This window comes from Amphiura filiformis, chromosome 10 (genome assembly GCF_039555335.1).
Source record: "Amphiura filiformis chromosome 10, Afil_fr2py, whole genome shotgun sequence".
NCBI classification, from domain to species: Eukaryota; Metazoa; Echinodermata; class Ophiuroidea; order Amphilepidida; family Amphiuridae; genus Amphiura; species Amphiura filiformis.
In genome coordinates, this window is record NC_092637.1 from 67,732,158 (window position 1) to 67,759,669 (window position 27,512).

The 27,512-nt window shown below is 37.9% G+C and overlaps 2 protein-coding genes and 1 long non-coding RNA gene across 3 annotated transcripts in view; 1 reads left to right on the plus strand and 2 right to left on the minus strand.

Annotated features, from left to right (window-relative positions):
* The window catches only part of LOC140163202 (uncharacterized), a 155,810-nt gene that overhangs the window by 87,207 nt on the left and 41,091 nt on the right, over positions 1–27,512 (minus strand). The window lies entirely within an intron of this gene.
* LOC140163296 (protein NLRC5-like) lies at positions 6,476–9,731 on the plus strand. Its single transcript, XM_072186695.1, has 2 exons — positions 6,476–6,527; positions 8,611–9,731. Exons 1-2 carry the CDS (start codon positions 6,476–6,478, stop codon positions 9,729–9,731), a joined length of 1,173 nt encoding a protein of 390 aa, XP_072042796.1.
* On the minus strand, positions 15,402–18,130 carry LOC140163204 (uncharacterized). Its single transcript, XR_011860417.1, has 3 exons — positions 17,873–18,130; positions 16,919–17,045; positions 15,402–15,657 (listed from the first exon to the last, which is right to left on the minus strand). It is a non-coding gene; the product is annotated as an uncharacterized lncRNA (long non-coding RNA).

The window sequence follows — 27,512 nt, forward strand, 5'->3', positions numbered from 1 at the left end:
TTTTTTTGTCTAAATTCACTAACTTCATATCCAGCTGACCTGACAATAGGCTCAATTTTAAAACAGTATATATTTCATTACTTCAGTAGATGAAAGGATTAACAGGAAAAAGGAAAAGAAGCCCTATTTCCAGATGGGAAGGGGCACTCGAATTTGGAAATGACAGGGATGTGCAGACACCAAGTTGAAACTAGGTGTCTTTCAGTGAGAGAATTGACACCAAAAATAAAAGGGAGTCATTTGATTAAATCCCCCAGGTCATTCTTTGAGACTGCATGGGGAATATTTTACCCAAAAAGAGGGCATGATAAAGTAGCCCATTCCCTTTTTGGAAAGACCTAAAATGCAGAAAAAGACTTGTTTGGACAACCCCCACCCTGGGTTTTACCCCTAAACCTAATCTATGAGGGTGTGAAAAACCAAACACCTGTATGATGATGCAGATTTCACAGTGAAAATTGCTTGTTTTTTATAGGGCACACAAGGATCGACACACACGCACCCCCACACGACTAGTCCCAATGGGACATTTACTCCAGGTCACTACAGCTGATACTGGCTGCTTAAAAGTTCATAGTCATAGTAGTATTTATTCCACAACTCATTTTTCAAGTAAACTACACACAAACTGAATTCTATGACTGGAAACTTTAAAATCCCATTTGCTTCATAATTGTTAAATTTATAAACACAACAGCTATAAAGAAATGTAAATTACTTATTTACACTGTACACATTGACTATTTAGACAACATGTTCCAACTATATTGATGATATTTTAATACAAATCTTCAAAAATACAAAAATCAAATCAAGTTGAAGTTTACTGGCATTTCAATTAATATTGATGACATTTTGGATTCACTATTTAAACAGGGAAGTGCCATTTAAAGTCATAATGTACAATCTAATATGAATTTGGTGAATTTTTTTTTTTAACCTGATTTTTTGGCATATTTGTAATGTTTACACATGTCACAACTTGCACCTAAATGGAATCAGCCAAATTTGTTGTGTTTGTAGGTAAACAGAGCAAAGTTCGACATAAAGTCATAATTCAAGAAATTATGACTTTATGTCCGCCCATATAGAACTGCGTGTTAAACGGCCAAAATAACAAGCAGTGTTTCTTTCACGTTACCTCGTTATTTTGTTGGATCTATTAGATGAAAATTAATTATCTATCATCACATTATCTTCATGAATGTTTCCTTACGAGCTTCCTTGACACTTTAGTTGGTTACACTAGTTCCATTGTTCCTATACGTACCTGATCTGCATGTTAACATGTTATTTTAAATATATAGACCTTATAATGAACCATAATAAAACCACACCCAATCGGGTAATCATATGGTCCTCATAATAAGGCTCTTTTATATGCACATTTATAACGCTGCACTGTAGGCCTATGTATAGAACTTTATAAAACATGCCTAAAACGGGCTCATAATCATAGTTTCAACCAACAAAAACCAAAGTATGTTGTATTTTCAAACTTGTTCATTATATCGGTTTGTTTTCTTAGTCTTATCAAGACCAGATACATCCATATAAGTAGTGAAGATTAAAATATAACACACTTTTGTGTTTGATCCGCACATCTACCATTTTGAATATCAAAAAGCTAGACAGTCATTTGGTATATATGTGCGACAAAACAGCCTAAAATGGGCATCTATCCTAAGATCAAACACAGCAAAATGTAGCTGATGAGATTAACCAAAATAGATCAAATTAATTTGATCACAGTTAATCGAAACGCGTCCTACAATAACTTCCAACGAGTTTCTTAAAATATTTAAAGAACCTCTCGTGTCTATTCGATATTCCTATATATTTTAGGAATAATTTTGGCTGAGTGGAATTTTAATATAAAACCACATAATCCGGCCTCCATGTGCATGTTTTGCCAAAAGCAAAAATTATAGCTAAGAGTGCACCAAATTATTGACATACTTTTTGGTATTTCAATCAGGTACAATAAAAAGCTATCTTGTCATGTTTCTCTGCAAAGTTCTAATTGATAACTAAACAGCAGATTGCGTAACTCTATCACTCTTTAAACAACAAAACAAAAGTTATGACCCAACGGGTAGAACTTATTGAATGACCCTCGTATTATGTAATAATTACAGTAAATCAATTTTCAAAAATGCCTCCTTTGCCCCCCATGGACCAGATTGTGTCACAAATTACATGCATTTCACAGAAGTCAAAATGACTTCCCAGAAATTGCATTTGAAGGTACATGTCCAGGACCCCAAATTAAACCACTTGGACGTGCAAACGTCATCTATATGTATATCTGCAGTAGATAGCAAATACTTTCCATGTTGTTTCCGAATGTGCTACCAGGTAGAACCACACCCTACCTCATGTATGTATTTGTGAGTATAAAATATACAATGGTGCAGGGTTTCAAATTCGAGGAGAACACGAGAACCGGTTCTCCTGAAGGTTCTCGCTTGATTACAACTAGGAGAACCAAAATTGGTTCTCGTAAGCTTCCAAGTCTCAGATCGCATGTTGTGTTATATATTTTACCTTTCTGCAGCAGAAATATGATAGTGCAGGGAGATATATTAATTGTATTCATAAATTATTGCTCTGGTAGTTAATCTATCCCTTGTTCCAAGGCAAAAATTAAATCGGTGACAAAGGCAACAGTGGCCGATTGGTCAGATGAACTTAGAACTAGTTTTAAGTTTGAGCATTGTTGTGAAAGGGTAGTGAAAGCAACATGCATTGTCTGTCAGAAAAACTGCACAAAAATTAAGGTTACCTATTTTTCTCAATATTTTGCAGGAATCAGAAGCCTGGTTTTGATGAGAACCGAAGGTTCTCGCAAAGCCTTTGCGAGAACCTAAACAGGTTCCCGCAATTGATTGCAATTTGAACCCCTGTGGTGTCAGATAGGGCCTACCCATCTCAGGATGGGACTTTCATCCTGTACCTATATGTCAATCGATCAATCAATGGAGAGTGCTATCTTGGGTTGATAGCAAGTTCACTTCACTTGTAGGCCTATTAGGCCTATATAGGAGTCTACAAATGTTACCAAAACTTGCAGGTTCACTACCTTCCTTTTTTATCATTACAACCACTTGACCTTAGAGTAGTCTATACTAGGCCTAGTGGTAATGGTAAATACATTGAAAACAATATTGAACACAATTCAATAAACAGACACATTATGGAGGAAAATGCTGGAAGGTGTATGGCAGCTCTTCCGTAGATATTATAAGTTACCAAACAATGAAACTTGAAACCTAAATAAACATGCAAGACAACAACCAATTTGAGACAATGATGATGCTCAATGAGGACAAATTAACTGTGTTTTATATTCATTAACCATAACATGAGACAATGGTGCTCAATCAGGACAAATCAATACATAGGCCTACAAGTGAATACAAATTTGAAAGTGAGAGTAGATCTACTCTCACTTCCCAGATGCATGTTAACTCCTCTCCTACTTCTCCTCTCAGTTACTGATCATAATCAAAACAAATAGGGTGGGTTTGGGTGGTGAGTAACATATGGATCCACATGGATAACTCTTCACATGGATCCACTATCCATATAGCAAGTGCCCTAAATTTTAGCCTGGCCCAGGGCCCAGAAAAACTTAAATCTAGCCAATGCTACACTGACAAAATGTACATATTATGCTACATTCTGTGTAGATTGTGACAGTCTCTACACTGCAGTGCACACTTTATGCCATGCACCCATACATATGTAGGCCTATACATGTCGCATTCGTGCACACTATGGTACAGAAAAAAACCAGCAAACTGGAAAAACATTTCAAGAATTGTCCTTTGTGGTGAATTTCAAGTTATCATGTTTAATATCATTATTATAGCTTTTATTCATCATTTTAATATTCCCCATCCCAATACACTGACTCTCCTGCATGCACAAGTGCACACATGAAGAACTACATGTCAATGTTTGTGTGAGCATAGCTCTCCGCCACATGCTTGTGCATCGGAGTCAAATGAATAGAGTTCCTTTACCGCCATGTTTACAGAAATTTATGATTTACAGAAGCTAATAGGTAAAGTATTGATAAAACTTGGATATAGTTGTCCAGATGTGCATAATTAATGATATTATTAATCATTGTGTGTAAGAAGTTAAGTCTGGATATTTATACCGCCTGGTCCTGTCCAGTATTACCTTAGAAGTAGAAGGGATGTGTGGATGTGCATGAAATGAACATGATGAAAGCTAGGCTCTTTATTCGGAAAATTGACAAAACAATTAAATTGGATGAAATTACTAAATGTATGTTGAAATTATTATTTGTGCAATCTGTGTGTCAATACACATGCAGACATATTTTTTTTCACATGATGATTTTCACATCCCAATATATTGCTCGATTCACTAAGACCACATCAAATCTCTTTTTGTACTTGATTAATTCCACCACAGATCCTGGAAAAGGATCTGATTCCACACAATTAAACCAGTTCTACATTTTTTTTGTAAATGAGAGTACTTAGCAAGTAAAAATGTCTCAGGAACTCATGGTTCATAAAACAACTTCAAACTTATGTTGCATATGATTATGACATAATACATTTCTCTTTATAAATGTTTGTTGGTGCGGAATGTAGTTTTATTTATTTATTACATCAAGAGTGTATTAATAGCAATTAACATCAAATTAATGTTTACACCAATAGTAATAGCTTTGTTTATACCCATACCCATAATGGGACCCATACAAGTATTAAGTCCCAATTTCCGTACCTGATGTACCCATGGCCCGTATCCTTACCCATACTGGGACCTGTAGGCCTATCCGTACCCGTACTCGAGTCCCAATTTTCGTACCCGTACCCGTGGCTCCGTATCCGTACTCGCACCCTATTTTGGGTTCGGACCCGTACCCGTACCCATGGCTAGGGAGCCGTACCCATGGCCTGGGACCCGTACCTGTACCCATGGTCTGGGCCCGTGCCCGTACCCGTACTCATGGCTTGGGACCCATACCCGTTACATACTTTCCCATGACCAATGATACTGAGTCATCATCTTGTGTCATCTTTTTTCTAAGTAAACACTATCCACTTGAGGTATATGCATGTCTATTATAATGCTGCAATTTAATCATTGTAAAGAAAATCTGATGTTGAAACAAAACGAGTTTATATGTTTCCTCATTCCTTTCTCAACAACACAATTATGTTTCTCTTCTTCTTCCTTATAAGTGCCTCCCTCATATGTATGATTATTATCGCACTGGTACAGACAAGTTGTACTTATTTTTTACTCTGGAACCTAGAGTACATGAGTGTACTTTTGAAGTACAGTCAACAGTACCGGGATGATGCCCTGCACTTTTCGAATAGCCTGTGACGTTCTTTAACATTGTTTGTACTCTATGATATTGAAACTGAAGAGAATATTCATCATTCCTCTAAATTGATCAATTAAAAATCCCATTGAAATGTTTTTGAAACGGGCAAAGCAGTGCACATTGCGAATATTTATAGAATCATGACCATGCCCATTGCCCATGTAGCCTAGCTTGCTTGCGTAATGTATAGGCCTATGCCTTATTTGACAGGTAATAATTCGCTGTTCCCATCAACAGCTGTTCACTTTAATATAGACCCTGCTTTAACTCCACAAGCGTTCTTGATCCCTTCCCTCCTTCCGCTGTTCCATCTATATTCCAGTCCAATTCTTCTTTCTGATTGTATATACATACTATCAACCTCTCTTTCCACAGTATTGAAAGAGAGATGACAAATGGGTAAGTGTTAAAACACTTAGTCTTCTGTCTTTCAAAGTACTTTTTCTCCACACCCATATTTCACAAGCTTCCAGTTTCATAACATGTATCCTCTTTCTGCAGTGTCCATGTCTCAGATCCATGTCAGGCTACACTCCAAACTACTGACTTTTTACAACTCGCATCTGTTTATGTCCTTCTTGTAAGCTTTGGAAAGCAGAGTTTTCTTTTGTTTGTCATGCCAATCTTTGCTCTAGTATTCGGGCTCTAGTACGACTCTTCCCATGCTGAGTTACCTGCTTTTTCTGCTGTCCATTTATGGTGATGCTTAAAATTCGGCCCTCGTCATGTCTTCACTACTTTGAACTTCTTTACATGAATTTTCATGTCATATTCTTTCAATCTTCCATTCAAGCCTTCCATCAATCTTTGTAGACCTGTACCATAGGACTACCATACTTGCTTGGCAATCTGCAAATACCACATCATCCAATAACTCCCCTCCAAAAGTACACACTCTTGTGTTCTCCCCATCCTATTTACTCTACATATCACCTATCATCAATTAATAATATAATGCAGAAGAGATCAGTTACAGTCCTGGGTTACAGTAGACACCCTTGAGACACTCCTCTCCCATACTTGGGTTTGGAACTCCTCTGCCACTTGTCATATGTATTGTTGGATTATTTCATATATTCTGCCACTTCAGTCAACATGGCCAACTCCAATCCCCTTCAGAATGTCAGACAATGGCTTACAGCTACTTGTAAACATGTGCAAAGTCCCATTGTAGGCATAATACTCCTCATGGGTATACAAATGTAGATGCATAATCATGACAGGTTTGTGAAAACTATCAATATCAGACAAAACAGTTAAAAAGTTTAAGTGTTTTTTTCAGGTTTTGTATGTTTGAGTGGTTTGGTGTACCTTAATTTTTGTTGGTGTCCCCGTATGTTAGTGTATGTGTGCAATGAATGTGTGCGTATGTTAATGTTGGGTGTGAGGGGGCAGGGTGTAGCGCACATGTGTACTCTTTGTATATATATTGTGGTGTGTGAGGTTGGGGTATGTGAGTTTGTTGATGGGGTGTCGTAAGTTGATGGGTTGTGCAGGGTAGGGGTGTGTAATATGTAAGTCGATATCCCATTGAATTAGACCTATCAATGCATTATTTCAGTGTAACCGTAACCTTGGGGGAATAATACAGAACATGAAATGCTTTATCTAATTGGTAAGACATGGTTGGGTGTATCATTTTGGGTGCCGAGTGTTTGCACAACTATATGACATGTAAGCTTGAATTTTTAAGGTTATTAACAATTTCAAACTGTTGTGATTTGGTAGTTCAAGGCATCTTGTGAATGATAGTGAACTTTAGCAAAAACTGCATTGCTCATTTCATAGCGAGCGTGTAGAAGAATTCAAATATCACAGATATACTTTTGTAGGTCCTGTGGTTCTTGAGTTACGTTGTAAAGAGCGCTGAAACAACAACACTTTTGTAAAACGTACATAACTCATTAACAACAATAAATTAAGCAAATTTGCAAAGTATGCAATTTGTAGAATGAACTTTTGCAAAACATCAAGGTGTTATTTTTCAATAATATATTGATCTAGATAATGAAAATCGATTTTTAGGTTACTTCGACCAACAATACCTCGTCTACCCTTAATCACATTAAACATACAGAGATAATTGATAAAAAACAATGTGCCATTTTTTTCAGAAATAAAAGGTATCGGTACTTTAAATGATGTCTGTGTATGTGGAGTGGGGGTTGTTGTCTGTTGTGGTGACGGGTGGGATGGATGTGTGTGTGTGTGGGGGGGGCTGAGGTGCGACGGTGTTGGGGTGACAAGTGGGGGGGAGGTGAGTGTTTTGGGCCCATATATCTGGGTGTGTTTAGGGGTGCATGATGTCCCTGTGATGGTTTGTTTAAATTGCCTGAACTCATTGAGATTCAAAATTTTGAATTATATGGACTTATTTGGAACATTTGGGAATTAACATGGACTTTTAGGGACTTACGGGATATATTAGGAGTTATTTGGAATTAGTTTGAATAATACGGACTTACAGGGATTTAACGGGTTTATTTGGAGTTACTCAGAATTAGAGGGATACTTGGGAATTAAGTGGACTTATATGAACTTACTGGACTTATTAGGAGTTATTTGGAATTAGTTCGGAATAATATGGAATTATAGGGACTTACCGGACTTATTTGGAGTTACTCAGAATTACAGGAATATTTGGGAATAATATGGACTTATAGGGACTTACCGGACTTATTCGGAATTAGTTGGGAATAATATGGACTTACAGGGAACATTTAGGAATTACTGGAATAATGGGAATTACACCCTGTCATGGGGCCTAAAAAGCGGTGCTCCATTTCAAAGTCTCGTCAATCTAGAGAAAGATGGAGGAACTTGAACACCAGCCTTAACAACTCCTATAAATCTGATGAGCTTGCTACACTCAATAAGCAGATGGAAGACCTGAAGCTGGCCGATGAAATGGAGAATTACACCACCACCTGGAAAATCATACACACGCTTTCTGGGAAGAACTCAAGGAAAGGGGTAAAAGTCAAAAAGAGAGATGGATCAGCCCCAACCAGTGACCATGAACTGCTTGAGGAATGGAAAGAATATTTCAGCTCACTCCTTAACAACGACAGTGGCACAGCAGCTTCAGAACTTCCTGCACCAGCTGTTGAAGATCTTCCTATTATCACTGAGCCCCCAACTCAGATGAGTTTTTTGTTGAGTTAAAACTAATGAAAAAACTTGGAAGTTAAACATATACATCTTAATACGTATACTGATTTGTTAAACAGTACATGGTAATCATTTAAGTCATATACTAGTATCTGGGTTAACGGGCACTGGTAAGACAACTCTGACCTCAAGACTTGCTTATCAGTGGGCTACATCTAATGAAGACACTTGCCACCCGTCCCAATTACAATTTGTTATCAATCTGGAAAAATTTGACCTTGTGTTTGCCCTTGACATGCGCAAATTTCAAGTAAATCAAGATCTGTTTGATGCCATAACTAATCAACTCTTACCCAGGGTATCTGGACAGGAATTGCGTAATCATATTGCATCAACTGCTGGCAAGTGCCTTTTTCTTTTCGATGGCTATGATGAGCTAGGCTCAAATGATACGATTCTTAGTGATAACTTGCTCTGTGGGTGCCAAACCATAGTCATAACGAGGCCAAATAAAATAGATAATTTCAATAGCTGCTATGAGGGTTATGTACAAGTGTTACTTGAAGGGTTTTCTGATGACAGCATTGAAACGTTTGTCAGCGTGTTTGTTAGCGCACAAGACCAGGATACAGAAGGGGACGAGAAAGAAGAAGAGGAAGATGAATATAAAGAATGTGACTGTCATGAATGCAAGGACTGCCTTTTAAAAGAATTGAACAAAACCAAGACGATCAAATCTCTGTCCCATTTCTCTCTCATGTTGGCAATGATATGCGTTATATGGCAACAAAATAAGTCACTTCCTGGTACAATTTCAGGTTTGTATCATCAAGTCATAGAATACCTGACCAGGCATTGGATGGCTAGGGAATCATCAGAAATGTCATTCGCTCAATTCAAAATTCACATTTCATTCGATCAGATTTTAATCATATTAGGTAAAACTACATTAGATGGTTTGGTAGATCAGGATTCAAAACTGATTTTCCAGGAACAGGAATTTGATTCTTCTCATATCGTTGATCGGGGTTGTTCTCTAGGAGTGATTTCAAAAGATTGCACAGTTAGAGGATTTGATAGAGTAACCAATGTGTCATTCATTCATAAAACATTTCAAGAGTTTTGTGCGGCAATGTACTTGGCAAGTTTGGTTGAGACCGATCAAATAGCGTGTAAGTCATATGTATCCAAAATGGATCCTGAGGATATGGAGCATGTGTTGAAATTTAGTTGTGAATGAAAATGCAGCCGAATTTGTTTTGTTGTATTTCATTAACAAGTCATGCAAATCAAAACATAGCTTTGATAGATTTGGTACACGATGCGGTATTGGAAATTATATGCTTATTCCTGAGATTACCCTTGATTTTACTCTTTGAAGCTGAATCTCGCTTTGGGTTTAACCAGTCACTGCACTCACTAATGAAGCCATTGGTCTCAAGTATAAATGTATATGATGATAACTTTTGTAATTATACAAGTGTCTTGAACTATTATTTTGATGAGTGTAGCACTCCCCATACATGGCATAGTTTTATTAAAAAGGTTACAATATATACTGCACCGATTGGTGTGTGTAAACCGTTTACAATACCAGTCGTATATGTGACCAAGGTGCCTCATTTAAATAACCTGACATTCAGATATGGTCAAGCATTTGCGGAAGAAATGGTGCCTGAAGTTACCTCCCTACTTAATCGGATGCCAAATAAAATGATAACAAAGTCAATCCAAATTCTTGACTTTGATGGCTGCTCATGTTGTATATTGGCTATCAAATCATTTCTTGAGAGTCAATCAAATCTTACTACGTTGGTTATACCCCCTCCACAAACATGGTAAAGCAACAGATCTATCAGTTCTTGAGCAAGTCGTGCATGAAATTATTAGTCTCAGGTCAGGATCAATCACCAAACTTTAGCCTTAAACTGAAGGGTCCCGATGTAAGTCAATCTATACCAATAATGTGTCAATATGTTAATGTGCTAAAATATGTGTGGATATCAGACACAGATGCTACTAAGAGTTTCGAATCTTGTTTGAAGCAATGAGTAATGCTGGTAGGAAGCTTCAACATGATAGCACAAGTCAAAAGCAAGGTAATAGGGACTCTCAAAACAGAAGTTTGCCTCTGACTTCCTTAGATTTGAGTTGTACTAAACTAAGTGATTCGTCATTCCACTTAGCTGATGCAATGACGAACTTAAGTTTGTTAGACTATTTGAACTTATCTAGCTATAAACTGGTGGCGAAGCATTTGCTTGCACTCGCAGCTTCACTCAAATACATACCACAGCTCACTAAGCTTACTTTGCGCAATAACCACTTTGGATCAGAGGGTGCTCAAGCACTTTCATTATCACTCCAATACACAACACGGCTTTGTCTGCTTGACGTGTCTAATAATAACATTGGATCAGATGGAGCTTGATCCATATCACAATCATTCAAATATCTCCCTAGACTGATTCAAATTTATTTCGATCAAAATCCAATCGGACATGATGGTGTTGCAGAAATATTCAAAAGCCTTGCTAGCCTACCGAGACTAGCAGTGCTGGGCCTGAACAAATTGTCTGGTAATACTACTAATCAATGTCAATTACTGCAGGTATTACAGGATGCAGGAGTCAGGAATGAAGGAGTGATGAGTTTTGGTGTAACTGTGACCTATCTAGACGGGAGACCGATTTGGTTAAAAAGGTGTAGTGAAGAAAATAATTGGGTAATTGGTAGATTGCAGGTGCTAAACAGGTTTTAACCAGGGAGCACAGAGTACTTTTTTTGAATTCTTAATGCTATTTTTAGTTGCACCATCAATTTGGATGGTCCATGGCAAGTATTTTAAGCACCGACCGGGAGACCCCCAAAATATTCACACGGACCCCCAGGGGGTCAAATCTGAATTTCATCGAAAGTATGTCAATATGGGTATCAAATGAAAGGAAATCACACAAGAAATTCAAATATCACAATTATATCTTGTTTAAACTAATCGTTTTTCATTTATTTTCAAAAAACACCATATATAGCATAAAATATGTGTCAATGGATGCGTTATTTGTACATGAGCGTATTACAATGGCGTAACTCCTATAGGCTCAGGGTGAGTGAAACTGCAGGGCACCCCAGACTTGCACATTACCCTTATTTTCAGTCTAAAATGATCCCACCATATGCACCTGCTTCACTTTGAGCCACAAGCACAGGCAGCCACTGTGTATTACATTGAGAGTCTTTGCGACTTGATTGACATATATTGAAAAATCTTGCATTATCATTCTACTTGGCAATCTTACACGATATGCATTGTCAACATGTTTTTTATTAATTATTTTGTATCTGCTTTGAGTCTGCTTACCACAGGATTGATCTCAGCCACAGGTGTGAATTAGAGAATAAGGGTATTGTTTTTAGCCCTGAGTGCATCTATCGTCTCATATAACACGGGCGACATCATTATTTTAAGTAAAACAACGAGGCGAAGCCGATTTGTTTTACTTAAAATAATGATGTCGTCTGTGTTATATGAGACGATAGATGCACGACAGCGGCTAAAAACAATACTTTTATTCTCATTCTTAAACACTTCAATTCAAATAAAAATATCATTACAAGTAGGCCCCCTATTACAAATATTAATGAAATTAAATCGTACATTTTGCAAGGAATTACCTAGGGCTTAAAATCGATCAGTCCCGTTGTTGTTATGCGCCTCCGATTGGTTCAAATAGCGAGTACGCGTATCGCGTCAATGCACACACGCTGACCCGTGTGATATCGTGTCATATCACACAGGTAAGAACCAATAAGATTGCAGGAACGTTCTCAAGTGTTTAAGAATCTTATTTAAAGTATGGCTTAATTATGTTGAACCATAATAACTTTACTGAAAAGTGAAAGTGCTGTTCAACACACATTTTAAGTTGCTCCTTAGCAATGTATAATTTTGTATTTAACATATCAAATGGTATACTACATATATCGCTTTGACAAGTTGGAAAAATTAAATGCCTTAGTGTGGTCTTACTAAATATACTAAATCAATGCTGTCCCATTGTTTTGTAAGAACTATTGGACAGTATCTCTAAGACTAGCTTTACTACATTTTAACAGCCCAATAACAATTAATGGTCATAAATGTATAGATGAGGTGACATCAGTGTATATCAACCAGGGCAATTGGAATAATATTGATGTTTAAAATGGCTTTCTTGTATGCCTACATTTTTATGCCTCCACCGCGAGGCATACTGTTTTTGCAATGTCCGTCCTTCCGTCCTTCCGAGCTTCCGTGCTTCCGTCCGGATGCGATATCTCGGGCATGGATGGGCGGATTGACTTCAGATTTTCAGGATAGGTGGGTCATGGTCAAAAACTCTGGCTACTTTTTTTTGGGTGAGGTTCAAGGTCATATACTGAGGTAAAAGGTCATTTGAGGTCAGAGGGCTCATTTTCCTTATTTACATCTTTTCTCGGAGACTGGGGGTCGCACGTTCCTCAAACTTGGTGGGTGGGTGCATCTTGACCCCAGACAGAACAAGTTTATATTGGTTAGTGGGTCAAGGTCTCCTGAGGTCATGTAGGGGTCATCTGAGGTCAAATTACCAAAAATAGTCATATGGCCATGAAACTTGGTAGGTACAGTCAACATTTAGAGCCAAATTTTTGAAGGTCATTTTGGGGTCACCCAGGGGTCATCTGAGGTCAAATTAGTAAAAACTGTCATATGGGCATGAAATTTGGTGGGTACAGTCAACATTTAGAACCAATTTTTTGGAAGGTCATTTTGGGGTCACCAGGGGTCATCTGAGGTCAAATTAGTATAATTACTATATGGGCATGAAACATGGTGGGTACAGTCAAGGGTGCATGCCACTAAATCCGCGTGTGAAGCGGTTTCCGGTAAAAGTTTATCACGACTATAGTCCCAACTTTGCATAAAAAATGTGCAAAATCGGTACAATATTAACAATTTTAGTGTTGCAAATCGTGTTTTGCTAGAACTTGTGAATGTGATCTCTACTAATTTGAACAGAAAACGCGAAAATTTGAGTGATGTTTACGATGATGAGCGCATGAACACACAAGGTCAAAACGCGGTTAGCAGTCGGACGTAAACACGGGAAAATCGGGTCTTTTTATATAGCGCTATTTTTCTCAAAAAGTAGACCTAAAATATGGTGTCATTTTCAGATATGTTATGCAGAATTTTGTTCTGATTAAGATGATATCATATGTATATTTCAAAGTAAGACGTAACTCGACTTATAGCCTAAAACGTGACCCCTATTTTGCACGTAAAGTCTATGGAAAGCTATTTTGTGGCATGTACCCTTTAAGGAGCAATTCCATGCGTTTTCCGCGCGTCTTTATCTATTTAAAATGCACGCGAAGAAAAGAGGAGGGACATCAACAAGCGCGTTCATGGACGCCGCCAGGTTTTTCGCTGTATGTGCGTTTGCCGCGAATAGGCCTGCTTTTATTTCCAATTTAATAAAAGTTCCGATTTTGGTAGAAGTTTGAAACCTTTTGATATGAATAAAGAAGAGTTTCAAAATATTGAAAACATTGTTTATTGGTGTTTAAATTACAAAGAAGTTTTTCAATTTCATTGTTATTTTTTAACCAATTTTTTTGTCATTTAAACTCAAGTTTTGGCCTTCAATTTTAATAAAATTACATAAAATATTAGATTTAAGATATTTAAGTTTCTAGTTTGCTTTATTTATACCACTGTCCAGTATTTTAAATTGTTATAACATTCAAAGTTTAATTTATATTAATATTTAATTTCAAATAGCCATTCATTACATTTGCTTTTTGCACAAAACGGGTTAAAAGTGACGCTGAAGGGGGGGTAGGCCTACTTGATTGACATTTCTTGTCTTTTTAAATATTCTGCAGGTACTGAGAATGTTTTAATGTTGAAGTTATGCACTTGTAAAAGATGTTCAAAGAACGTTTACTCTTAACATCAATTAATATCTTCATGAAAATAGCAAATCAGCAACCATTGTGCATTCATGTGCATCAAAATGACGAAAAATGGCAATTGTCGGCTATCATGCTTGTGCTTGAAATCGACATCCTGTCTAAAGTATGAAAGAAAATAACCCAAAATTTCTTACAATTAATTCAAAATGTAGTGAAAAAGATAACAAAATCATTTTCAAGGCCTAAAACGATGTTTTAGCCTCTTCAAGGGTGCATGCCACTAAATCCGCGTGTGAAGCGGTTTCCGGTAAAAGTTTATCACGACTATAGTCCCAACTTTGCATAAAAATGTGCAAAATCGGTACAATATTAACAATTTTAGTGTTGCAAATCGTGTTTTGCTAGAACTTGTGAATGTGATCTCTACTAATTTGAACAGAAAACGCGAAAATTTGAGTGATGTTTACGATGATGAGCGCATGAACACACAAGGTCAAAACGCGGTTAGCAGTCGGACGTAAACACGGGAAAATCGGGTCTTTTTATATAGCGCTATTTTTCTCAAAAAGTAGACCTAAAATATGGTGTCATTTTCAGATATGTTATGCAGAATTTTGTTCTGATTAAGATGATATCATATGTATATTTCAAAGTAAGACGTAACTCGACTTATAGCCTAAAACGTGACCCCTATTTTGCACGTAAAGTCTATGGAAAGCTATTTTGTGGCATGTACCCTCAACATTTGGAGCCAAATTGTTGGGCGGTCATTTTGGGGTCACCCAGGAGTCATTGAAAGGTTGTTTTGGGGTCATCCAGGTGTCATCTAAGGTCAAATTCAGTCTCCTCTTTTAGGCTTGAAGCTTTGTATCAACTTGTGAATTCCACATCACTCCCTTTAGTGGAGGCATCACGGTCGACGCTGTGCGTCGAAAACCGCGACATCCGAGAACCGCGGTCCATCTAGTTGTACTAGATATGAAATGGACCTTGATCAAAGTATGATGCATACGCATAATGCTGGGCAAAGAACAGTGGAAATTGCCATGATGTGTGCGCATGATGTCACCTGTCACCTTATCTACTATCCCCTTTCCCTTAATGTAACATACATTCTGCAAGTTCTTAATCTTGAATTACTTAATTATTATTTCCAAAATGACACTTGCTAGTAGTAGTCGATATAATCTGTTCATCAATGCATTCATTCGTAGAGCCATTTCATTGATCTGAAAAGACACAAACAATCTAGTTTTACTCATGTTATACTCCATTTCATTTAATCTTGGCAGTGAAATGGACAAGTGAAAAACAATGTGTGCACAACTGTATCATGCAAGACATTAGCCTACCATTGCCAACTGCCATGATGAAATGACCTGAAATATTATAGGTTTGTCTTTGCTACAAACATCTTATAATTTACAAATCAAATAATATAATAATATTAGTGTGAATTCCCACTGAGGAAACTGAAGTGGTTTAGGCCCTATAGGAGCAAAAGTACTTTTAAATGTTTCTGTGGGAAAATCACCCCTGTGAATTCCCACTGAGGAAACTAAAGTTGTTTAGGCCATATAGGAGCAAAAGTACTTCAACTTCAAAATAATTGCTACAACATAAACAATGAATTTGTCCAAAAATCAACTTTTGATATGTTCAGACTTTATCCCTGGATGTCTGCTGATGCCAGTGTTTTGCTATGCTACGCGCGTGCTGCGTACAGATATTACCACGCAAAGTTGTTGTGAAATAGGAGCATCGGCAGACATCTGGTGATAAACTCTAGTGCACGATATCCATCAATCTATATACTTTTTAGTGTGTAGAACTACAAAATGATAGGAAGTACAGAGAGAGAGAGCTGAATACCACAAAATCACCCGTCTTTTACAATGATTTATAAAACAAACTTTTAATCAGGTCACAACTTTTAGCGCAAAATATCCAATTGATGCATTTTGTGCATATCAGGGACATAAAGGTAATATAAATGTCAGCCTGCAATAGAAAATTCTCCTCTGGGAAGCTTGCTAAGAGAAATGACTAATGAAATTCAATCCAAATGCTGCACAAAGAACTGCTAGACCAGAAATCAATCTCATTACAGGACATTGAAATGTTTGCAGTCAAGAGTTGAACTGTTTGTCAGCACAATACCGAGGTGTTTAACTAAGTGTTTTCATCAGAAGTGGACTGTTCAGAATCACTATACAAGTCTGACAACCCCTCATCACTGTCTGAACCATCTTCATCAGCTGTTGTATCATCATTTGTGTCCTCTTACATAAAAATGAGCTGTCTCATTCTAATTTCTATCGTGCAGGGCAAAATTTCCTGAAAACAATAAATTTTTAATAAAATTTCATGAAATCAGGAAAATTTCTGAAAATCACATCTCTGTATTAAAGTATAAAGTTAGAAACAGGGAATAGAAAACTTGTTAGAAATTCATGTGAACTGGCAACAAAAAAAAGTACAATTGCTCACGCTTATCTTGCAAATCTATATTTCTGCATGGCGACTCCCTTGACTTTGCAGCGGCTTTTGATAAACTTGGTGATATTTTCACTCCCTTGACCTTGCAGCGGCTTTTGATAATCTTGGTGATATACGTCTGAAATTTTCAAAATTGTGTTTAAGTTTAAATAACGTTTATTGAGTTTATTGTTCAGCAATAAACTTTTTTGCCGCCAGAAATAAAGAGGGTCAATGCGGTTGCTATGATTTTGTTTTGGTTGGTTACGGCTTTCGCACCATTGTTGTATTATTAAATTTTACTATATTACAACCAGAGGATGGAAAGTAAACGTGGATGCGCTAAAGTGTAACACGTGTTACCGTGGAAATGCCCATAAATGACCACATTTCACATGTCATGTATACAAGTCGAAATTCCCAATAAAATACATCAATTGGGAAAAAAGACAATAGAGAGTCTAGAATAGACTTGGGACATAGACCTAGATATTCCTGCAGATCTCTGTGACAATATTGCACTTTTTTGCAGATTTTTATACAGGCCTTTTACACTTAGCATTACGTCCAAACTTATGGATCCTGCTGAGTCGACCGACGCTAACGTAAACACATTGACTGATAGGGCCTAAGTGATAAAGAATAATTTAATCCCGAATTTAATATTTAACACTGGTCAGCTTGAATATTTGCCTGTGCAACTAACTTGTCTTGAAGCAAAATTGATTACGTATTAATGCATGAATGGTACCAGTAACTCAACTGATCAAACCAGTCATTTGATACATGATAATAACAATCATGACAATAAATATCAATATCACATAAATTATTTATATTACCATTAAAATATCATGTACGGTACCGTACAGGTATATGCTCATAGTAAAGTGGAATTTACATTCATGTACCATGATATGCTTTCTAAAGTGAAAGTCAAAACTTCATAGATAAAATGCAACTTACCAAGAATTCATATACCTTCAGTCTCAGAAGACAGAACCACTGGCACTGGAACAAGCCTAAGCTTAGTCATGACAGTTGATACAAGCAGTCACAAACACCACACCGTCAGGTTGTAATAATCATGTTATCATGCTTGACGTGTCTATCAACGGCAGCTTGAATCTTATAACTTTGAGTTTAACTTCTTTTAAGTGGATCTACTCCAACTAGAACATTCAAATCATGCAATTTAACCAGTGCCATATAATTTGGCAAATTTGCCCATCACCGTGTGATAATAGCTATATGCAGCATGTCATGATGACAGGCTGCGTATAGCTCATTAACAACAATTCGCCTACGAGGGCAGTGTTCGACTAATCAATTTTATGTGATTAATTACATGAAAACCATAGACAAATTTTAAGTTTTTATTTTTGAAAAAATTAATTTACATGAATATCTTTCTTTTAAAACCAAATTTGTCATAGTAAACTGCATAATAAATAAATGCAGTCAAAATCAAAAACAGCTTTGATTTCCCTATACTTTACTGTACAAACCCTAATTTGACCCCCCTGTAACATGAGCTGTGTGTATTTTTTAATGGTCTCCTTTCAGGGGACATTCTAGAGGTAATAAGGTATCCAAAAAATACTATCAACTAAAAATAGCAAAAAATCATATTTTTAAACTCTAACATCACCTGGTGCTCCTGGGTTATTTGAGGCTTCCGGCGTAAAATCCCTTGATTATACTTTTTTTTTTACAAATTCAGTTTTCAAAAGGAATTGTTTCTCTGTCCATGAGCATGCTGAGATACCACAGTTTAGCAATCTGTCGTAGTATACAAGAAAGGGCAACACAAGTCCATTTTTTTAGAAAGTGACTGATCCGCAATTGGAAGTCAAATGTTGACGGTTGGTAACAGGTTTCATGCTGTTTCAGGTGTTTCAGTTACAATCTAGTCGGACATGATGGTGTTGAAGAACTTTTCAAATGCTTTACTCATCTAGAGAGTGTAGAAAAGCTAACTGGTAATACCACTGGTAATTACAATGGACTCAAGCGAGAGGGAAAAAACTAGTGAGGAGCACTGGTGTAATGTTTAATGATAGAGGATATCAGTCTGGTGAGAAAGTAAGCCACAAAATTTGCTGATGTATAAGTTATTTACCGAGCTGTTTCAAAAGGTGTCATCTTTGTGTTGGTATAATTCGTCGGACGCATCACATACTGGTCTATCTCGAAAAACATGCATTTGTAGAAAATCGCAATTGAAAATCTTCGTATTAAGCTTACCTTTCCATAATTTAATTAGACTACGGATTTTAATGAAAGTTGTTTTAATTAAAGCATTTACTTAACAGAGTTATTTAAGTGGAATCCTGAATTATATTTACGTATGCAATATTGCTTAAAATTACACTTACGTTGTAGTTCTGTATGTGAAGTAGTTAATTACCCGATATCTTATTTAAAGCGCATTTCATACTGGTCTATCTTAGGGTCTATCTCGAAGCTTCTTGATTTCGCGAACGGTGACGTGACATTAGACGCATCACATACTTAGTCCTGGACCTGGCTACAACCTGGCTTACAACTCATCCGCCAGAGATTTTGAAAGTTGATTTGTGTTGGTGGACCACTCACCTTTAAGAATCACACAGGTGGATTTTTCAAAGCCCTTGCGAAAATGGAAATCCAAGATGGCCGCCAGCGGCCATTTTGAAAATGTCAATTTTCAGCCTCTAACCACAGGAGTATGTGTAATACCTCGTTTTAGGGATTCTTGCATGTGGGGAATCCACTTCTGGCATCATTTTTATGATTGGGGGTCACGATTACGTGATAAGATCAAGTTCAAGGTCAAAATCTAAGGTGGCCGCCAGTAGCCATATTGAAAATTGTGATTTCCTGCCACTTTTGTAATACCTTGGTTTTTTTTTATCTCTCTGACATTCTTTTCATGAGTTTAGGTCAAGATAAAGTCATAAATCGGTCTAACACAGCACAGTTTTACACACAGAGAAGTTCACAGACAAGCTAACTAGGTAACTGTAGTTTAACCAGAATATAGAATTGAATATTTAAGTACAATTATGTTCATAGAAAGAAAGCTAATTTCATAGTCATGAATGAACCAGGCACTTTTGATGACATATTTCTCATGTTGGGAATGTTCCACTTTGCCAAGGTCCTCCTGAGATGTGAAGGAAAGTACCTCACTGGCAGTGGTATAGCCAATGCTCTAATTGAAAGTGAAGTGTTGGGCCGATGTCTCTGGTGATCACTATGTCAGGTCTTTGAAGGGAATGCTTATACTGTAGTTTCAGAGGTCCTTGACCTGCTCATGTGGAGTGCGTTCTGGTAGTCTAATGACCATGCATCTATTCCCATTGTCCAGTCAGCTATTGAGCTCAAGAATATGTTACAAATCAAGAAGCGTCAGGAATGCGTCACTAAGTTTGAGCAGGTATCTGTTGCCGCCGCGGCTCTCCGTCAACAATTTGAAGCATTTCCCTAGAGTGTCAGGAGAAATCAGAATTTCGCAAGATCGTTCCTCTCATCAAGCAGCTGATTGTTGCACAGAAAACCAGCAATCAAACAATCAAGGCTAATGTTTCTACGAAGGACATCGCATCTGCACAGAGGGAGGCAGAGATTGCTACACTATGTGGACTTGCTCCAGAAGAACTATATGCACATGACCTTCTCCAGTCTAGCCCGATATTTCTTGGGGAAGCAGGTTCAGAGAGCAGAGCTTTAAAGGTCCACAATCATTGGCCTGGTCAACTGGTAGGTGACCTTGTCCTTATAGATCACACTCCTGTGTACTTGTATACTTGTCTGGACTGACATGCCTTGGGCCACATAACTCAATATATTATGTAGTTCATTATTCCAGATGTGGTGGTGGACCTTTAAGGAGGGAGAGCGAACCCGTAGAGCTGGTGAGAATAGCGCTGTGATTTGGCCGTCATTAATGAATCTGTGCCTATTCCATTGCAGCTGGACAAATTTTTGGGCATCTAGTCAATACAAGCAGAATCTACAACTGCTATAGCAAAAGAGTTAGCAGGATGAGATTTAGAGGACATAGTTCTGAGTGGAATAGTGGTAAATGAAGAGCTGCTATCTGCGAGAATGAAGCTGAATGGATCAGCTGCGAGTGAACTAACAATCCTGTCTAATGACTACATTGGCTTGTTCAAGGAGAATGGCTTGCAGGAGCTTTGGGTTCAGTTTGGGACAGGAGAGAAGAGGCGCATGATCCCATTACTGCTGCACCTCAAGCTAGGAGACGAGTTGTGTCGGGTTCTCATCAAGGCCCATGTCTTGACAGGGTATGATGAACTCAGCAAGATATGAACGAAGCATGCAACGCTCGTACGTCGTCCAATAAGGTTCCTCTCCAATTTGGGAGAATCGGCTGTTCCCTCAGAAACAGATATGTAGCAAGAAGAAGCATACCTTGTTCATGTGTGGGTCTTCATCAGCTACATCTGACCTCTTGAGGTTTCGACCCCCGGGGGGCACATCGAAACATTTTGGTGGGTATGCTCCCTCAGAATTTTGAGGTGGTGGGTCTTTGGGAGCTGACGGCCTTCCGATAAAAGGGGGTCTTTTGGAGCTGCGAACAAGTAAAATAGGGACTTTTGGAGCTGCGAACAGTCCAAATCAAGGGTCTTTCTTGGCTTTCTGGTTGAAAATCGCCTGAAAAAACCTTTCAGAGCTGAAATTATCAAAATCAAGGGTCTTTCGGAGCTCTATTTTGGTCAAATGTAGGAGGTCTTTCGGAGCTGCGAAATCCAAAAAGGGGGTCTTTCCGGGGGAGCATACCCGTATGAGCATTTGTGTTGAGTGCCCCCGGGTTTCGACCCTAACAGGGTCTCAACCTCAAACCAACTAATATCTCACCAGCCATGAACAACACGCCCATTATTCGCTGTCGTAGTGCTAGTGCACGTTAGTAACCATTGGTTACTGCTCCAAGCCTGGGCCCAAGCACCTGTTCCGAATTTTGATATGCCATAGGCTTTGTGTTGTGATCATTTCGATCAGTGGTTCGTAACAAGGAAAGCGTGATCCAGTTGACCTGGCAACGGTCATAATCTAACGTGCACTACGACAGCGAATTTCTGATAATGGTCTGTTTCTCACCCTTTATCTAATACATATTGGATTTCTTTAAGGTATTGCTCAATATCGCAGGTATAAGATCGCACGATTAAATGGTAGATTTTGTATCTAGGGTCTTTGATATTGATCAATATTATGATTGATCGGGAATGAACTGCTTAATACTAGGCCTCTGGTATTGTGATCCAAACAAGAAGTATTAAAGTTGAAAAGAAGTATTAAAGTTGAAATAAAAGATGAGCTGAGTTGCAAAACATTTAAATATATCTCCGCCTATTTGCTTTCTAAATGTGCACAAAAGGTAACTTTTAGTTGTTTTGCGGATTCCTTGACTGCAACATGACCTTGACCACGCATGATGATGTGAGAAATATTTTTTCTCTGCACCTTAAGCCCCAAAAGTGGGGGTACTATGCATTCTTCTATGGCGAATGGTTGAAAATGTAGATTTTCATGTAGTCGGGTGCCCATCTTGAATTTTGATATTTAACTTGGTCTTATCACATGACCTTGACCTCTAATCATTAAAATGATGTCATAAATCGATTCCCCACATGCCCAAACCCCTAAAACGAGGTATTACACATACTCCTGTGGTTAGAGGCTGAAATTTGATATTTTCAATATGGCCGCCGGCGGCCATCTTGGATTTCCATTTTTGCAAGGGCTTTGAAAAATCCACCTGTGTGATTCTTAAAGGTGAGTGGTCCACCAACACAAATAAACTTTCAAAATCTCTTTCATTGAAATCCGTAGTCTAATTAAATTACAGAAAGGTAAGCTTAATACAAAGATTTTCAATTGGGATTTTCTAGAAATATATGTTTTTTTTTCGAGATAGAGCAGTATGTGAAATACGTATTTTGTAAAAATCATAAACATCTCAAATTTAACATTAATATAATTCAATATTCCACTTCGATAAATCTGTTAGTATATGCTTTAATTTAAAACCACTTTCTTGAAAATCCACAGTCTAATTAAATTATAGAAAGGTAAGCTTAATACGAAGATTTTCAATTTGGATTTTCTAGAAATGCGTGTTTTTTTCAGTATGTGAAATACGTATTTTGTAAAAATCATAAATATCTCAAATTTAACATTTTCAGCTAGGTCTGTAATTTGTTGAATTTGAAGAGCCTCATAAAAGAAACTATAATACCAATTTTCTCAGAAAAGTAAAACATTCAAGATAGACCAGTATGTGATGCACCCGACGAACTATATATTAGTCCTACTCCTATCGAAGTGAAGTAGGCATATGCTTCACTTAAAATGACTTACTTTCTTTACTTCGCACGCCCTTCAAATGGAATTAAGACCAAGTTAGTAAAAGTGCAATTATAAAATTTGTCCAACTGACACAATAACAAAATGCACTGACACTGAACAGCTTCCTGGACCGCTTTCACAGCTCAATATGCACCCAGCACAAGAAATGTGTGAAAATGCATACAATACCCCTGCACAGATGATAAAACGGTACTGTTTTCTGCTTTTCATGCACTTTCTTCAAGAAACAGGTCTTGATCCACACTATTACACTTACTCTTTGGGAATTATCATGTGTGCAAGGATATTGTACTCATTTTCATAGATTTCTTGTGCTGGGTGCCAGTTATTGGGTTGTGAATGTCGTCCAGGAAGCTGTTCCATGTCAGTGCATTTTGCTGTTGTGTCAGTTGTGTCGGATAACTGCTTGGTTACTGACATGTGTTTAGAGTAGAGTATTGAAGTTGGTTCATTTTTATGGACAGGATTTTATGATATGACCTTGTGGAAAATTATAAGTTTCCTTTTTTAGCTCAGTTTAGTAACTTTTGATATATCGTTATTCAATGCCATTATTTGCTCAATTCATACATTTTTTGTGTTCAGAAACAATGGTAATTTTTTTTCATCTAATTTTCTCTAAATTTCTGTGTACTTTGCCATTGAAAAATTAACAAATTTCTGCCGTATTTTTGTTGTATCAAATTACATTGGTGAACAGATATAGGGTAAAATGTTGACGCCTTACTATTTAGACATTTAACATTTTGCACTATATCTGGGTTTACTTCTGAGACATTTTGTCATTTTCATACCAAATATTTCTGCGCTTTGTTACAATGTAATATCTATCTGCTGGTTGAAATTGTGAAGAATACATAATTATTAGCCATGTCTTGATCTTAAAGGTCATAAAGAGGTCATAACTGGATGTAATTGTAATTATCTTATGACTACATCTTGCCAGTCTCATAACCAGAGCACACATTTACCTAATATAATATAACTACTTATACCGTAGAATTCCACCTACAAGCATACCTTTAAACGAGTGTTGTTTTACAATAGATTGGTCTTACAATGGGCTATTTCAGTTTAAATCAATACACCCCAATGGAAAACATAACCTTGATCACCCCCACAGGGAGTGTAGAGTTCACCCATTCACGTAACTCCATCTGAAATTCACACTCCCTGTGTGGAAGATTAAGGTCATGTCTTCCATAGAGGTTATGTGGATTGGAACTGGAATAGCCCGGACTGATTTTTTTAAATTCACCTGTGTGTATCTTGACTCATCTCCAGAAACTTAAGTTCTAATTCACTACTATATATATAGCAGATTTCTGGACATGTGTTGTGATATGATGTGAAAACTGAGACTGTTAGTACCTTGACTAAGCTAATGTCTTTACTGTTATTATTCGTAGATGTCACTGTACATAATCATAGCCATATTTTTTATATGGAGACAAACATATTTAAAAAAATATGAATTCATGCTGAGTTAATATAAATATAGTATGAAATTTAACATCTGAACTTTTCATATGATGATGATAGTAGTAACTCTGTATAAAGTTTAAAAAGATAAAAATGTGAAAAAATGGCAGTGTATTTTATAGAGATATGTGTCTCTCGTTTGGCATGATAACAACGAGGTAACAAGACTAAGAATGTTGGCACTTATCAATAGAGGCCGTCAGCGTGACGTCATATGCCGCCATCTTGTGGGTACACGATGTGATGGTCGTTCGATCTCCATGCGTGAACAGCAAAATCACCGCGTTGATGCGCGATAACAGCTGCGTGGCAAACTGCGCCCTGCAGTCTCTCGAGGTAACACGACTAAGAATGTTGGTACTTATCAATAGAGGCCGTCAGCGTGACGTCATATGCCGCCATCTTGTGGGTACACGATGTGATGGTCGTTCGATCTCCATGCGTGAACAGCAAAATCACCGCGTTGATGCGCGATAACAGCTGCGTAGCAAACTGCGCCCTGCAGTCTCTCGAAGTAACACGACTTAGAATGTTGGTACTTATCAATAGAGGCCGTCAGCGTGACGTCATATGCCGCCATCTTGTGGGTACACGATGTGATGGTCGTTCGATCTCCATGCGTGAACAGCAAAATCACCGCGTTGATGCGCGATAACAGCTGCGTGGCAAACTGCGCCCTGCAGTCTCTCGAGGTAACACGACTAAGAATGTTGGTACTTATCAATAGAGGCCGTCAGCGTGACGTCATATGCCGCCATCTTGTGGGTACACGACGTGATGGTCGTTCGATCTCCATGCAAGAACAGCAAAATCACCGCGTTGATGCGCGATAACAGCTGCGTAGCAAACTGCGCCCTGCGCGTAGTGTCCGACGCATGAACACATATATCATTTGTACCCACAAGATGGCGAAAGGCTGACGGCCTCTATAGGCTTGTGCTTTATTATAAATGTTTGGATGCAGTAAATTGACTGACAAGTAATAGTTATTCCACGAGTGGCCTTCAGGTCATAATATTGATGAAATGATGATGAAAACAATATGAAACGAAAACTGAAAGGTTTGTGTTATGTGTGATTATTATGGTGTGTGTGGTAAACAAATCAAAGCCTTTTTGAAGGGGTGATGTTTGGGGTGCAATATGTATGATAGCCATTGGACCGGTGAACCAAAGGTCCCAGGCTCAAATCCTGGATAGCGTTTAAATGCTCCGGGTGCGTTAAAGGGGGGAGGAGGAGAGTTTTCAATGAGAAACTCGGGATATACGACTTCAGTTTGAAAAACAACATGGCGGCTCCTATACAGGGACTGGCCACATATAATCAGACAATAATACAAAATTAAATCTATGTGCATATTGATTCAAGAATGTGATTTATAAGGTAAGCTAGAGTACGATTAATGCATGCAATTTCACGATCATAATACCAGTTTTAAGCTTACTTACAATGCTTCCAGGTTATGGCATGGAAATGTCTGCATTTCGGTCACTTTTTCTTTGAATAAAAGGGGGGGAGGCTTTAATAGAGTAAATACGGTATATGTATTGGAATGCCCCATAGAATAGAATAATGTGTGGACAATTAATAGGGTACCCCACTAAGACAAATTTTGCCTTGCAAAATCCAAACAAAATGTTACGGAGAAAATGTTTTCAAATAAGTGTAGTCCCTGACATACTTGGCAATTCTCTGCTTAACAGGCAGCCAGTGCAGTTTGTGAAGAAGCGGTTTAGATTCGACTCGACATCCAACAGCAAACACAAGACGTGCAGCACTATTTTGCAGTCGCTGTAAACGATTCTTATCCTTGGCAGATAGTAAAGTGAAGACAGCTTTACAATAGTCCAGCCTGGAAATAACTAGAGCACGAACTGCATGGTGACATGTTTCTTTGTCAATGAATCTACGTATGTGCCAGATATTTTTGATGTGGAACAGGATTGTCTTGGGAAGATTGTTGACGTGAGCCGTGAGGGATAAGTTTACGTCAAGAAAACAGACAAGATTACTGTTGACAGGGGAGGGCTTGATACTTGAGCCACAAATGACAAGTTGGGTGTTTTTAGTATCAACGAGTTTTTAAGTTGTAGTTTGATCCAGTAATGAAAAACTCCTGATTTTGAGTCATTGAGTTTAAAGTAATTTGCTGAAAGCCATCTCCTGATTTCAGCGATACAGTTCGTTATATTGATGAGAGTATTTTCCATATCTCTAGGAATGCGAGGATCAAAAGATGCGAAAATCTGGCAATCATCAGCATAGATGTGATATCTTAATTGGTACGAGCGCACAATTTTCCCAATGGGGTTGGAATAACAAGTAAACAAAAGAGGGCCAAGCACTGACCCCTGTGGCACACCATAACTGAGAGTGACAGGTTCAGATAACGTGCCAGATATACACACCTTCGAAGTCCAACCTTTAAGGTAAAACTCATGCTTTGGCAGTGCCAGTAATTGCATAGCTCTTTTCAAGACGGTCCAATAGTATTTTGTGGTCAACAGTATCGAATGCTGCACTCATATTGAGAAGTACAACAAAAACAACCCGTCTTGAGTCAATATCAGATGTAGTGTCAGACAGTACTTTGATCATAGCAGTCTCTGTACTGTGCAGAGCGCACGGTACGCCGACTGCAATGGATCAGTAAGATTGTTTGAGTTGAGATGCTCAACAAGTTGGGTAGCAACACACTTCTCTATAACTTAAAGGGGGACTCCGGATATCATAACATTATGCC